Genomic DNA, 16,820 nt, shown 5'->3' with positions numbered 1-16,820 from the left:
ATTATGCACATGCATATAGCGAGCCTCGCGCACCAAGGAACGTTTCTTATTAGTTTATATGTAACTGGCCTCAGTATTAAAGGTAGAAAAATTGCTTGGGAAAATCGAATAAAGAGATCCGTATATGAAATCGACTTTTTTTCAATCATTACATATTTCCTCTTCGGAGACGATCTAAGGTTTCTCACGGAGAAGGTTCGCAGACCCGAAATATATTGCGGCGAGTCATATCATTTATTAATTTTTTTGTTTTTTTTCTTTCTTCTTTGTACTGGAAAAATTATAATCTTACAACGATTTCCGCATAATTTCAAATAACTTGGGACGAGTTTCGATTGAAACTAAAAATTGAGTTTACCCAAATGATAATCACACCCTCATCTCGTTTAATTGCGATGTGAGATCGCGTCGTCTGTGTGTTTTATCCCTTGATATCGCTATATAAAACAGGGACGCAAGTTAAAACGAAATCATTAACAGTTCCTTGGCGATTAAGTATACCTAACTATACCGATATGATTTCTTTTAAATCCTGTTTTCAAATATTTTCGAAATTCATTAAACATTAATTTGACTCACTTATCTTCTTTCATCTTAAAGTGGAAAATATATTATAATATAACGAGGTCCGGCACAACCCGCTACCTATTTTATAATGTTATCAAGTGTACATGTATACAAATACTGACATCACATCTAATTGTAAACATTATTACAACAATAATAGTAATAATAATAATAATAATAATAATAATACTAATAATAATTGTATATTATATTACATGCATATTTATATTGTATGTATAATTTCATTACCGTAATATACATAAAATTATTTACACATATAACACATGTATATGTATAATATTACCATGTCAATGAGAAAAATGAGTCATATTGTTATAAATCTTATATAATTATTATATTGGTATGCAGGCATCGAATAAAACTGATGCTGGTCTCGAATCGAATCTTATATAGCAAATATTCAAATCGCCGGCTCACTTTGAGATATCTATAGACTCTTTGTTGGGATCGCATGGTTCGTGGTGTGTGAAATTATGACAAAAGATAAGAAGAAAAAAAATAAACACCTCACTAATGACAAACGAAGTACATATATATGTATATATATATATATATATATACATGTACATATGTAAAAATGAAAAGATAAAATTCTCGTGTCATAGCGTCGGATGTCGAGTTATTGGCTCGAAGGTGAAGGTGAGCTGGCGAGAGGTTGTAAATTTCACGAAAATTTTCTCATCGTCAGAAATTTTGTGCGTACAATGTGTATTGAATGGTGAAATTCCAAACGCGTTGAATAATAGCGAGTGATTACTAATGACGTTCGGTGTCGAGGACTGTCATCCGCTGATACCCGCCACTCTGTACACACACGTATAAACGATTCGATAACGTATGCAAAATTTCCATACGCATCGGGCAGTCTGCACGGCCAAACGTTGGATGATGCCTGCAGGAGCGGTTTGATTTCGTTTGGTTTGTTAGCCGATTGTATTTTCCGTGGATTGGCTCATAGGTACGCACATATGTACAGGGTAGATACGTACATACGTGTATGTATAATCGCTGGATCGATATTGTGTGCCGAATGAAACGATGCAGGTCGTTTTTCCATGCATCGGTGGGGGGGGGGGGGGGGGGGGGGACTTTTCATCCCTTGGCTAACAAATCTAAAACGTGGCATTTGCTCCTTTGTTTTCTTTCTTCGAAATTTTAACCCAACGCACAGCACGCGTTATACGCGTAAACACCCGCAGACACGGACGAACTAGTGTTTGAAATGTTTGATTTCAATGTATCTAGATTACACGATAATTGAATTGAATATATTGTACAAAAGAAGTGGAAGAAAAAGAAAAATTACATGTTTTTTTTTTTCTTTTTTTTAAATAAATTCAAAAAATTTACAAACATTCATTATACGTATTTACACACAACGTCGTTTGATATTTTCACTCACATCAATTACATGATTGACTAATTAGATATTAGAACGTCGCTTGGCCGGATCGAGGAACCTCCCTCTCCCTGCAGCAGCTGGGCGACAAAGGAGCTGATATATTATTCGTATTTCACCCGACAATAACGCACTGCACTTTCTTCTCTGGCGTATCGTGTATAAAGTATTACACATGCTCACGTGCACCGATTTCGGTACAACGAAACTTGCTGATTACGTACGTGATTCGCGAGACGTAAATATTTCGGCGCCGATACGTCTTACGCAGACCTTTGGATTGAGGTTAACAACGACAACGGGAATAAAACATCGATTGACAATTATAGATACTAAATTTGGTATATACGTATAATATTGTATACGCGTACGCATCGCGTAGGTGTACGAAGTAAGTGGTCGCTTGTGTAACGTGTATATATATATATATATATATATATATTATCTTTGGTTCGGAATAATTGTTTCGCGACTGGAGAAAGAAAAAGAAACTTCGAGTGAGGGAGAAAATAAGAAATATAACCGAATGACACGAATTTACTTGGGTATAGTGTATACGAGTATATGACGCAGACGATCCGCGGCATGATGAAAAATCGTCCGGCACACGCGTATTGCTTATCCTTCGGCACAAACTTTAAATACGCGGAGTTTCACCCTCGCGAGGAGAATTGTTCGATCGGGGGTTAGGGGGATAAGAATAACGATGATATGAGAGACGGTGTAACAACAACAACAACAACAACGACAACAACGAGTCGAAAATCCGGGCATCTCAGACTTGGGTGAGGAGGGTGAGCTGGGTTCCGTTCTTAACGGCCTCCCTGGCCGAGTCCTTCGAGGAGTCCTTGTTCTGCGCGTGGTCCCTCGACTCGCTGGTGACGGTTATGTTGGACCGAGAAGTCATGGTGACGGCGGTAGTCGAGTGCTCGGCCTTGCTGATGAGCAACCCTCGTTCCCCCTCCTCGTCCTCGAGGTCGCCCCGCGAGTGACCCGAAGTCGCTTTGTTAGGCTGAAGCCTGTCGGCGTTGGCTTTGTTCTTCCTCGGGAACACGCTGTTCTCGATGTGGAGGGTGGCGTTGACGTCCTTGCCGGCGGCGCAGGTGCAGGCCTTCAGGAAGCTCTTCTTGAAGTTGTCGCTCAGGAAGGCGTAGAGGATCGGGTTCATCGCGCTGTTCGAATAGCTGAGGAACCCGGCGAGGAGGAAGGTCGTGATTATGACACGCGACTGGCACTGTTTCGGGGGTGTGTAGATCAGGGCGACCTGCGTCAGCCAGTAGGGTAGCCAGCAGAGCACGTAGACGGTGATCACGGTCAGGACGAGCTTCGTCACCTTCCTGTGGGAGCGCTTCTTCTCCTTGGACTTGTTCTTCGGTCCGACCGTTCGCAGCTTCCTTATTACGAGGAAGTAGAAAATGAGAATCAGGATCAGGGGTATGGCGAAGCCGAGTATGAACGTGTACAGGGTGAAGGTCGTCTGTCCGCCCTGGTTGGCGTTGTCCGGCCAGAGGATGTTGCAGCTTATCACACCCTCCGCCGTCTCCATCGTGTTGGCGTAGAGGAACACGGGTATCATGAAGAGGGCGCTGGTCCCCCAGGCTGTGAGCGATACCACCCTCGATATGAAGGGCGTGCGAACCTTCGGCGAGGATATCGGGTGGCATACGGCGATGTACCTGTCGGCGCTCATTATGAACAGGAATATACTGCTGGTGAACTGGTTTATGCTCGTGGTGATCATGTAGGCCTTGCACATTATCTTGCCGAACGTCCAAGACTGGAGGCTCATCGTCGTGACCAGGAACGGTATGCCGATGAGGAAACACTCGTCGGCTATGGCGAGGTTCACTATGTACATGTTCGTCACCGTTTGCATCTTCGAGAATCTGAGCACCACGTATATCACGAGAGTGTTGCCGAGGAGCCCGACCACGCAGACGGTCGCGTAGAGGATCTGCGTGACGAGCGACACTATCGGCAAATCGGCGTCGCAGTTCGGCTCCATCGTGTCATTCTGGCTGGCGTTGAACGCGCTCAGATTATCGAACAACGACTCGGTGTAGTTGAGGATTATCTCCGAGTTCAGAGCCTCGCTGCCGGCCATCCTGGGCGCGACCGCTAATCGCTGCGGATCCACTCACTGACTATCGGCAACGTCAAGTCCGCGGTACCATGTCAATGGATCGAGTCTCCGTTGCGGAACTCCGAGAGGTCGGAGGACCGGCCGCCTCCCATCCAGCAGGTGTACTGGATGCTCATCGAATCTCGGTATCGGGAAAGTTTTTTCACCACAAGTCGGTCGGCGTTTCTAGTTCGAACGGTTCCGCAGCCTCGCGATCATCGGGGACCTGGAATCAGAGGATCGTTTTCCGTTACGTACAACAAATTCGACCATTTTTGGCACGTGCCAAATTCCTCGTACAATCCTCATCGATCGACAGCCGTGGCATGTCTCTTCGGACGGGTTTATCGGGATCATGATCAGTCCAGGCGTATAATTGGGAAATTACTGTACGACAGGACCGAGTAACGATTCGAAGCTTAGACTCGAATGCATTTCACACCTCAACGACAAATCGGATTACTTAAACGGAGGATCCGGCAACCGGTTGCCTCTAGTGTCACCTTTTATCTCGAAACGATTACTATGTACCTGCACCGAATTGAAAACGGTCCCTGAGATCAAAAGTTTTCATCACCGTTCAATTTGACCTTGGTAATTGGAACAAACGCGGGGTGATTAAGGTAGGCGAATAAATGAATTCAATTCGACGATTCTCGGTTGCGAAATCAGCACGAAGCCGGACATATTATGAACTCGAATATCACAATGGTCGAAACGACTGAATAGTGTTTTATCATTGTATATAACCCAACTACATTATACTTTTAAAGTGCCGAGAATAACTGTTTGTAGCTCATCGAGGTGGAATGGTTCTATTTGCAAAGCCGCGTATCATAACATCAGTTTTGATTATAGTTCTCGGTTGAAATACAGACAGATTGGCTAAATATTTAGGCGAATACGCGATCGCGGATCGTCGTTATATTCTCCGCTCTGCCGAGTTATCATCATCAACGTTGATCAGTCGAGATGAGCCTACGTAGAGTTAGGATGGTGGGAATGTCGCGTCGGCATGCGGCCTTATACCCGATACGCCGGATGACAAAGCCTTGCAGAGGGTGCAAAGTGGGTATCGGAATTAGACGTTTAATTATGGGAGTCGATGGGGGTGGAGGAGTGGCGTTACTGTGACGTACACGTTGGAGGGGTTATAAATACATGTTTCGCACCGTCAAATGATAAATCAGGCCGGGCTGTTTCGCGCGAATAACCAAACACGCCTCGGTGGATGACGAAGTGCGTATAATAAATTATTTCCCGTAAACATCGGTGATTGTTTAAATCGTTCGAACCTAAAACATTCAGCGTTAAAGAATGCCTGGACAAGAGGTACCGCGGAAGGCGCTTTTTCGTAAGTTCGAAACGACTTTTCGCGGTCGTTTAATATCGATATAATATAATCGCTGCAACGCGGGATTTCAAACCCACGACTTCCATAATTCTCGCAACGCGATTACCCCGCCTTATTCGCGTCTCGAACTGCGGTCCAGGTGTCCCTAACCCGATTTTCCTAATCCCGCAAGATCTCATTTGTCGCTAACCGCCTCTGGATTGTTTCAAACGTACGTAAATCACCGATAGATCGTATTGGTAGCTATAGACATACACGTACACGCGATTTGATTTATAAAACGCGTTATAGAATCGTTCGTATCATCATTATTATTATTATTATCATACCTATCCGGAATGATTTACCATTCTCTTCGTACGTTCGTTCGTTCGTTCGTTCGCTCGGGTGTTACAGACGAGATATCTCACGCTCGTTGAATTTCGTGTAAAACAACAATTGCTGCCGCTCGGACGATCAATTTTCCGTTTTCCCAACTGCGTCGTACACGAAATTTAATTGCCAAGTAGGATTTAAAATTTAATTTTTCTCCCCGGAGTCGGGGCTTGAATTTTGTTTTCGCATGTTTAAATGCGAACGCAATGAAAGGGGCGACAGTGGCGGGGGGGGGGGGGGGGGGGAGGGAATCCGCCGCCCCGTTATAGGTTTGTATTATTCCAGTGACCCGGGAGGCAATAAAGATCTTTGGTTTATCCACGTCAACGTGAATCTTCGTAAAAATTACGCTCAAAGCTCGTAAAATCCCAGAGAGACAGAGCAATTTCTTTTTTCTACCGTTACTTCCCCCCTCCCCCCCCCCCCCCCTCTTTTCGTCCTCTTCCTTTTACCAATCCCTCTTCGTCTTTAAAATTCCATTGTTTTCTCCGTCTCGTACGCTTTTATCGAAACTGGCTGATATTATCCGCGCTCCGGAATTGTTGACAAACAGAAACAATCAGTCATAATCCCATTTACGTTCTGTAATTTATCATCGATCATTTTCATCGGGTAGGTTTTCACCCCGCGGTATAAGATCCTCGGGTGATTATAAACGGGGCGACTAGGAATCCTCGGCTTCCCTTGAAATCGTCCCGCCTCGCTAAAATTACCCCCGTTTCTCTCGAAGTGGTGCTTTTCTGACCTTGCGCAGTCGGTTCAATCGAAACGATATCTCTGGTCGATCAGAAGTTATGGCGATTCTGAACGCTCGGGATGCATGAGGCCAGGAATAGATTCACAGGCCCGAGGCTACACGGGTTATGGTAAACGATGGTAAACAAAGTAATCAAATCCCGCGATAATGAAGCAAAAACACAACCGCCGGCCGGGATGCTGAAGAATCAGTTATTCCTGGGGCATTATTTTCGCAACGCTAACCGAAAAGGCATCCGAGGGTGATCCTTCGGGAATTAAGAGAGTTTTTTGAAAGACTGTTCAATAATTACCGTAAAGGAAAATTACACTGGACGGCAAAAAAAGCTTTCTTTTCTCATTCTTATCATTGTCTGTAATTATAATAGATTTGATGATCTTGAATCGAAATATAGTAATAAAAAATATGTACCACGTTTACTTTTCATGTAATGTTTTTGGATTTAATAAAACGTTATTTTTGGTAACAAATTATGACCAAACACTAATGAAAGTAACGATGTTTATAAAAAAAGTTATGAAGTTAAAAACCTCAAACATTAAAATCGTCAGAAAATCTATCTGCTAGTATAATTCTAGTTATTTTGTAGTTTTCTTTCTTTTCGCACCGCGCGAAATTTATTTCACAACGAGAACGGTAGGCAACATCTTTATTTCCTTTTCTATAAGTTCGAACTTGTTTTACGTGTGCAGATACTATTTGCATAGATTAAAGTGGTGTAAACGCAAAAACAAAACACAACAAGTTCCGAATTTTGAACAATAAAAGAACAATCATATCACGAAATATGTGTATATATATGTGTGTACGTGACATTAAAAAATGGAAAGCAGATATAGATTCGGCACGTTAAAATCTTCATATCTATAATATTTTATTTGATGAAGGATTTCGTTGCAGACCTGTGTTATCGTACATCATCGATAAGCGATTAGAAGATAAAATGTGAAAGGAATTGGAAAAAATATTTTCACAGTCTGTCGTAACCGATCCGCAAAAACATCGCAGGCTGATTACTCAGAAATTCTTTGAAGCATGCTGCACCTGTGCAACCCACCAGACGAGCAGGTGAACCAAAATAGCGATCGTTACCAGGGCAGTATTTCGTCATCCCTTAAACGTATTCGCGTAGAATCCACACCCACCTTGTGTCTTTCGAATTTCACGATTTATACGGAATTCCGTTCTAGTATGTATAGATATACACAGGTATACATACACAGGTATACGTAACAAGCCGACGCGACGTAGTGATTAATGGACGTGTGTTTCTGCCAGCGCTAACTAGCTACCGCAGCTACTAGATTTGCAAGTCGAAGGACGAAGAACGGGAGCTGCGGCGTGGTGCGTTGGGTGCGATTTTCACTGCCTCGATTAATTTTCCTGCCACGAGAGTACAATCGTTACTTACAGATCAATACACGTAGGATACTCACCGCTCGGTGGGTATTCGAGTCGCGTCGAAATCGGGAAAACGTCGAAAAATTGGCGATTGGTGATTCGAGTTCGGCAGCGGAATAAAAGTCTGCGAAAGGGTTAAGTAAGTAAGTAAGGCTGGCAGGGGATCGGACTGCAGTTTGGTTTACGGCGAGGACCGAGTTCCGCCTTTAGCGTTACAAAGCTGATCCCCAGAGGAAGGTAGGGATCCGCTTTATGGGCCAGGGTCGTAAATTTCGGTCTGACAACTACGTGCGTGTACTACTAGACGCCCTAGATCACGCCGGGTTTATGAATAGCTTAAATACGAATTAGCAGGGGCTCGGCTCGAGTTACGGCCGAGCTTCGTCTGCGGCGTATTTTTCATAATTAACAATTCAAACTAGCCCGATTCGCCGTATGATAAACGAGCCGACATCGGCCTCGGCGTATCTCGGATCGAAAACGACGACGCCTCCTATTCGCGCATCGGGACCGCGTCTCGGCGCGATCTGCACTTTCGTTTTTGAATTTTCAACTCGAAGGCGCGCGTCGCGGCGTCGCCCGCAGCGTCGCTTGACTTTGACACGGACTCGGCGATGATGGGAGGATCTCCTGCCACACGTCAAATTGTTTCTCTTCGTAGAACACGCGTATCGCCCCCGAGGCTTGTTCGATATTCATAGCTCGACGAGCCTCTGCAGTATTCAGATGTCCCGGTTTAAACCGCCGTACCCCGTATATTATGTACGTTATAACCACACCCGGACACCGGAGGGGTAATTCTGCCCCAAAACTAACACCGCAACGCTCGCGGCTTCTGAGGTTTGCCATAAACGGGAGTTTGCAAATCTTTCCACGTTGTTCTTTGTTGTTTTGTTGTTGCGACCGTGAAACATCGAGCCGAGGCTGGACAAGGCAGGAAATAAAAATTATTTATCTTATCTTTTAAAGTTTAAACGCGACCTAGTTTATTTTTCTTTTTATACACGTTTCATCCTCTGAAATCTTGATCTTACTCAATACGGCATCGTCAAATTATCCGCGTATTTTGTTCATCATTATTTTTAGATCCCTTGACCGAAATTCGCGATTCGGATAAAAGGAAAATAATAAGATTTACTGTGAGAATAAAGGAGTTGATGACGAAAAAGGTAGAGCATGCGAAATTCGGTTGGACGCGCGAGATATAAATTTCGCGAATAACACGTGTCAAATTAAACTCACAATTTGTTTATATTTATACTTGAATTTCATTCGTACGGCGCTACAGGGTGCGTGGCTATTACCAAGAATTAATATCATCCCGGGCATTCGACTGTATTTTTTACGTTTCTGTTGTATATGTACGTGGATCTGCACAATTTATTACAACCCTGGTTTACCCCCGCACCTAACCACCTACATTTATTGCCCCTAATTTATCCTGCAATTTTCCATACAAAAGAAAATTATTATTCTTTCTCCGTGCTGTGCTTCTGATAAAATTTGCCAAAAATTAAAGCAAGAATATGACCGTTTCCCTCGATTGGAGCTCGATTAATTCGCTGCAAGATTATCGATGGCGAGTGATTGTTCAAGGAATTCGGAAAAGCGTGGATTTAATTAGCGAAAGTAGCCGCCTCCGCGATCCCAGCTCCTGGAACTCAATTCACTCGGGGCAAGCCTTCTCCCAACGGTATCCATAGATATACTCGCACCGTGCCTTTCGAGGCTTCACCGATTCATCACGTAAATGTATATTCGTAATAAACGAGAATCATATTTTCCTCTCTTTGTACCGGCACGGTTTGCTTCTGTAAACGAAAGATGACTGCCGATGAAATGGAAAAAAACAAACATTTCGAAACGACGTTGGGCCAGAATTAGCAGGGTTAAGTATCACGCGGCAGCTGATCGCACTCGGAGAGTGAAAAAACTGCTTTATATCCAACTCCGTGCAGCCACAACTCGATTAACGCCTGACCCTGACCGCCTCGGAACTGTTTCCAATTTTTCAATATCATCTCAATCCCGCCTTTTGAATGTAATTCTCACATTTTTCCCCGCAAGCTTCGTCCGAAAGCCGGGGCAATGGACGACAAAAATATGCGCTATCGGCGAATTAGTGAAAAGTCAGTGGAGTTGGCCTCGATTCGTGCGTTTGTAATAATTACGGCGACGTTTCACCTTTCGGAAAATACGTTTCTCGATAATCCAGCGATTCGCCCGATTCCCGGCTGATTGTTTGTTTTCACTGCTTTTGGCAGGGGGAGCCATGCGCACCTGGTCGTTATTGTAAAACTCGTAACGCAGTCAGGATGAGCGAACGAGACTCGAGTTGACTCGAGTGCTCTTGAGTTGTACGGGCAAATGGGCCAACACAGAGCCTTATCTAAATCAATTAAAACATGTTTGTCACATCGCGCGTTAAATATTGATGGAACGCAGTCACACGCGCTGTGACCGTACGTCGCTTCGCGATAACGCGACTTTTCAAATAAAAATCAACAAGCTACGAGAGGATGGTTGTGGAAGAAGTGGAGCAACGGAGGGGCGAAACGATGATAAAAAAAAAAAATAAATAAATAAAAAAAAAAAAAGGAAAAATAAAAAAAGAATAAAGAAAATGACAGAGTAATCGATTTCACAGGTGAAAAAGAGGAACGTCGAAAAAAATTCGTGACCGAGAAAAATATATCCCACTTTTTCCTCCATTCGCGAAAAGTAATGTTCTTTTTATGGCTGAAACGTTTCCGCTGTCACTTTCTGCACGCGCGCATACATCCAGATTTTTCGTAGAATATGGGGATCGATTTTGGGTGCCATTGACGATCGTCTCGCGCGGAATACAAATATGTAAATCTAATTTAATTTATGGTGCTCGTAAAAAAGGGATTATATGCGCCCCTGTAATGTACACCTGAGCCTTGTGTAAAATATCGCAAATAAAAAAAAATAAATAAATAAAAAGAAAAAAAAAAAAAAACGAAGAAAAGAAAAAGATTTTACAACTTTCCTCTCTCATGTTTTTTCCATTTTTCTTCCCCCTCTTATTCACCCATCTAAACTGGGTACTCTCTTATCTTTTTCTATGACATTGCGCTTCCTTGCCTTTCTTTTCACCACCATGCACCGCTCCCTTTTTTCGCGCTCGAATTTAAACCGTTATTAAAAAGAGGGGAGAAATATACATATATACGGGGACAATAAAAATTATTTAAAAATAAACCACTGTTTCGCCGTGTTGCGATTCTTCTTTTTCGGTTCTGTCATTTCGTTGCGTACGTAACAACTATACGTGTACGCGAGCTATTACACTTACTTTATCGAATTTTACGCGGAGTGTCTTTTTTTCCTCTTTTTCGTTCGATTTTCTGGGTCTTTCTTACATTACTTTTTCAAATACGACGAAATTTCTACCGTCCTCTTTTACGGGACGTCCGCGTCAACGGTTTTAATTAATTGACGATACTGCCGCCGGAGCGTCTGTCGTTTACCGATTTATGCAGGTAATTAAAACGAACCGTTCCTTGTGTTACCGGAGTCGCGAGAGGTGCAGGCATTCCTGAAAGTGACGGAATGATCGATTCTTTGCCAATGTCAGTAAATTGTTTCACCATTCGTCGACGTGCGCGTGTGATGGTGGATGCGTGTGACGGACGAACGTGTGCGCTCAGTTTACAATGCGGAGGATATGGGGCGTATTCTTACGTGAGCCGATGAGGTATAATGTCAGAGAGAGAGAGAGAGAGAGAGAGAGAGAGAGAGAGCGGCGGGTCTCTGGATGTGGGACACGCGGGCATTCGAAATTAATTATTATATTGTTGTGTACGCAGGCTCACCCCGGAGCCCCCGGGGTTTCTAACGAGAATTCGGGGCTTGGCTCGTCCGAATCTGCCAACGTGGAGGTTACACGCGTCGTTTGCCTGCACGATCTAGGTAACGTACAACCCACGAGAGGAACAAAGCTTTTGACACGCAGCCACAGCGCGTCGCTTCCAAAGGAGAAAAATAAATTCACTCGCGCGATGGTGAAAAAATCCCAAGGAAAATCACGAAGAGGCGGGGAATCGGATCAATGGGGTGCGAATGACGCGCGGCGGCGACGGCGGCGGAAGAGGAGGAGGACCGAGGCGATGTGTAAGGTGTAACGAGGAGAGCACTTGACCTAAAACTATCGGAAATCAGTTTTCGCCCATCGCTTAGTAAAGTGAAACCAATTGTAAAACTCAAGGCAATTGGCTGAGCTGTGATACTAAACTGAAACGAGCGTATATAAGACCGTTCGAGCTTGCAGACACGCGTTACGACTTTCTCGTCGAAGAGAGAGAGATAGGGAAGAAGAGAGAAGGAGAGAACTCTACCTTCAACCATTCGCATTCAGGCATATAAATGTAATGAAAATTTTCACCGACTATCTATGGATAAACACGAGCTGTGCATTATCTAATTACTACCCACACACGCATGCCGGATAGTCGGTGAAGCTTTCAAAGCTTTGTGCGAAATATCGCAGAATCCGATGGAAGTTTTCTCCACGAGGATATGAATGTTTCAAGGTAATTAACAAATTCAATTAAATAATTGCTCTGAAATCGGAAAAGAATTCAATTGAATTATACCTACTCGCTTGTGTTTACAATAATTGAAGAAATGAAACCTATTTTTCAATCATTACGAAATGATTTTACCGTATCGAATCACACTTCACAGTCCCAAACAGACTCGTTCGGATTGTTGTAGTAATACTTGTCGCAAAACTGAAGCAAAGCTTTTTAGTTTCGTATGAAAAATGATTCCGGTAACTCCGAGTGAATTTAGTGTAACTCGTACGTTAACGATAAGAATTCAGAATTTATCCCGAATGCAAACAAGCTACTTGCGATGTTCGAATTAGAAAAAGTTGAAAAAAAGCAAGGAAAAGCAACAAATGTCAAAACATTGACAAAGTGCGAGAGCCCCGAGTTTTTTCTGAAAACGCGACGCGTCGCTTTGGTGAAAATTTCGCGGACAGGCGGGCTGTCTGCGAAGCCCAGAAATGTCGGGACGAGTATGCTTCGCTCGATTGACGCGAATGCCCGGCTCTCTGCCCACCTAAATCCGGTGCACCAATAATATCAAATGCATTGAATTGAACCCGGTGACCCCGGCGAGTCTCTGGCAGGTGACGATGATCAGCACGTGGCAACGTGTGTGGATCGTGTCGGGGGGCGCAGTAGTAGCGTCGAGTTTTCGTTGGACACGCGGCCCACCCGCCGGACAGAAATCCCGGATGAAATTCTTCCCTGAATTCCGAGGTGACGTGGATATATACTCGCGTTTCGCGAATTTATCAAAACCGATTTCCGACCCCGAGTCGCGACGACTGTCCAATCCGATTGGATCCCCGCTGACTCCGACGCTCGGTGGATATTCGAATTTAAAAATAAACATTCTGCCCGTATACGCGTATTTCGTTAAATTTATTCCCACCTCTCGCGGCTACTTTCACACCGTAAGACTCGAACAGATTCTCTATACTTTCTAAATCCTTGATAGTAATTTTGTCTCAATTTTGGAACGAGTTGTTTGATCTCAAATATTATCTTTACCGAGTATGTCACGGAAGTTGTTCCTTGTACAGAATGGTTAAATTAATATCAGTGAATGAAAGTTCGTTCAAAGACGAAATGCCTTTATTTAACTCTGCGGATTGTTTTTCGGGCAGAGATCCCGTCCGAGAAAAATAAAAAAAAGATTAATAAAACAGCGGAGGTAATAAAATTCTCAGCAATTCGCCTGTATCAGCGAATGAATTTTATTTGACTCGAATACATTTTTCATCTCAACGAAATACACGCGTCGAAGTTACAAGTTTTTTCTACATTTTGCAGAAAGTAATCTCGGCATTGTTTGTAGGTTGATCTTGCCGGGCACGCGGATAAAGTTCGTCGAATGTGTCGGAGACTTTCAGGTTATTATTATACAACCGCCTACCTCGTATAAATTCTATTGTCACGTTATTGCGTTTATCTTGGGAATCAATATACAGCTCTCGCGGTTCTTCGGTAAATGGGAAAACATTTCGTTGACATCTTGACCCAACTTTCCCAGCTCCGAGATTCTTTGGCACTCGAAGTAAATTTCATCTCAAATCAGCTACTAAACAGCGATAAATGGGATTCCTGACGACGTCGTAATGACGACGATCGGTTTTATTCGGCGAATATCATCCGAGTCACAGACAGTCGGACAGGAACTGTGTATTTCTGCGATTGACAAGTTTAATTATACACCGAATCCTGTTGAAAATAAGCTGGATCGGATATTAAAGTTGGCCTAGAATAACGCAACTCTGGGAATGGATCGTCGAGTCGGAGGCGCTTGACGTTCCATTAATTATCTTCAATTTTTACAGCTCTTATCGTAACGTGTTTCAGAGGCTCGCTAATTGCCAGCAACGCGAGACACTTGACGTTATTTCGCGAGTAAACTGAGAAAAAAAATACAAATAAGCGCAAATCGAACGGCGTTAAACATCAGCGTTCTATTTTTAAGCCCCCTTTTGCACCGGGAGAAGGAAACATCGAAGCGTAGCTTCGACTGTTCTCCCTAATCTCTGAAACTTCTGCTTTTACTCCACGTTTCTTCACGCTTCTTCGCAGCCTCCCCCCCCCCCCCCCCCCCCCCACCCACCCTGCAGCTGATATTTATGTGTCATGCCCACCGTTTTTCTGCGGGGTTAATATATTTCACCGCGTGCGCAGGGCCTGCACAACAAAGAGGGAAGTTCGCGAAAACGATCGGGCCACAAAACAACTCGGATTCACGGAGGCAGAAAATGATTAAATGGATCGCTCGTGGTGTGCGCGTTTCTTTCATCGTGTACGTAAAACGAATGTACAGTATATGTATAGGATTTATAGACACTCCCCACATTTTCGAAGATGTATTATTTCATGCCAAGAAGAGAAATATAACGCTTGGCATTAAATTTTTGGACGTAAATTAGAAAAGAATTTCTTACGCGGTGAAAAGAATCGTCCAACTTCCGTCCGCTTCTTACAAACATCCATCACAGTTTGAATTTTTAAGCATAACTTAGAAAAAAAAAAAAAAAAACGAACCACCCTCTTAGTTCAGAAGGAGCATATTTTTTAGAAGCACGAATAATTCTCCATCCCCACAAAAACGATTTTGACGACAAGATTTTGAGGAAACATCGCGTGTCGGTAACTTTTTAAGCCATCGCCAATTGATCCACGTTTTTAAAATTACCACCTGACATAAACTTTGCAAAGACGTTGATAATTTCCACAAGAGTTAATTTTAGTATTGATTTGAAACTTTCACACACTTTCGGACTGTTTTCTGGACAGGATTCCAAGTCAATTCAACATCGATTTTCAATATTCAGAACCCCGTGAGAAGGTTTTAAAAATATCCGCACCTTTCGTCTTTTGACAAGCTTTCGCCAACCGGGAGAACGTTTGATATCATTATCCGCCGTGCAGGCCAGATTTCCGAATCCAAGAAAGCGAGAAACATTTTGTTCCATCTACCCGCAATCAATTGTTCCAGGTAACGAAAGTTTGAAACGATACAGATAAATCTGAAACGATGGCGACGCGACGGTTGGAGTGCAGAATGTTGGGAAACCTAAAAGTTGCCGGGAATGTCTAGGAAAAGTTATCCACTTTGGTCAGCCACTAAATTCCTGTAATTGAGCCATTAGAATGACGTACTTCCGTCAATTCGCAATTAGCGAAGGAGTCGTCCAACCACCCGTCGTCATCCCTTCGTATGTTTTTCGAAGGATGCGCACACGGCCGTTCGACAATCGTCATTACGCATCGGCTAATCGCCATCGTGCGACTAGATCGTGCTTATGCAATCGCGAGAGGACGGAACGGACGAATGTTTACGCGTTTACTCAACAACTTGACGACGACGCGCTTTACGCCTTTTCAACGATCCACTTTCCCTCCCTTCGCTCTCTTCCGTCCTCTTGCGGCACTCAACAGGAAGACATTAAGCTCACGACTGTACGAAATAACTCTTGAAAGTTTTTTTTATTTTTTTCTCTGCACTTCAGCACGTGTGTTTCCGTATGTAAGTGTAAGTGTTTACCATGCCACGGCGATTCGGTGAAATATTTGCACCAAGCGTTTCATCCTTTGCAAATCCAGAAATGGAGGGTCTGTTTTCTGGGTCCTCATTCTCGACCCACTAAACACGGAGAACGTGACAATTCGGTCACGTTATGTAATTATTTACGGCGGAAGCTCGAATTCTTCGACCGAAGAGGAGAGGCAGTAACGCTGGTAAAGGTTCAGGCATCGGGGAATCTATTTTTAATTTTCTAAAATCAACGAATTGTCGTTTCTCAGCTCCAGAGTACCCAAATGTTTGCTTAAAATACCATGTCGATTCTCGAGTGTATCAATTCGAGTATCGGTATCTCCGACTCTTGGGAAAAGAATTCGCGAGTATTTAGATTTCAGTATCTGACTTGTTGGGAAAACTGTACGTGAATCGAGGGTGAAATTTCAACAGGTTTAAGTGTCAAATGATGGGAACACTTGGCAAATATTTACTGACTCCTGTAGCAGGTGCTTACGCCTTGCGTTTCCACTTTGGCCGGAAGAAGTGAGGGGGAAAGGCTCGAGATCAACGGATTTATAACCAGTTCGCGAACCTCCGCAGCTGCATCCGGCTCAAGATATCCGCGGAACGTGATCAGAAACAGATGAAAGACGTACAGCCAGTGCGACCACGATTCTTGAGTACGACAGTTGTTCCAGAAGCTGAAGAATCATTTTCCTCGTCTTCCAGTCTATGAAATTCC

At 43.5% G+C, this 16,820-nt stretch overlaps 1 protein-coding gene across 2 annotated transcripts in view; it reads right to left on the bottom strand.

The window, feature by feature from the left end:
• Positions 1-814: 814 nt before the first annotated feature.
• The window catches only part of LOC124174941 (somatostatin receptor type 2-like), a 46,748-nt gene continuing 30,742 nt past the window's right edge, over positions 815-16,820 (bottom strand). For both annotated transcript variants that reach the window (XM_046554611.1, XM_046554610.1), the window contains exon 2: positions 815-4,335. In XM_046554611.1, coding sequence (XP_046410567.1) covers positions 2,763-4,091 — 1,329 coding nt within the window. In that variant the 5' untranslated portion in view covers positions 4,092-4,335 and the 3' untranslated portion in view covers positions 815-2,762. The remainder of the gene's footprint in view (positions 4,336-16,820) is intronic.

The sequence above is a fragment of the Neodiprion fabricii genome, chromosome 2 (assembly GCF_021155785.1).
Source record: "Neodiprion fabricii isolate iyNeoFabr1 chromosome 2, iyNeoFabr1.1, whole genome shotgun sequence".
In the NCBI taxonomy this organism is placed as follows: domain Eukaryota; kingdom Metazoa; phylum Arthropoda; class Insecta; order Hymenoptera; family Diprionidae; genus Neodiprion; species Neodiprion fabricii.
This window is presented reverse-complemented; position numbering and strand designations above follow the sequence as displayed.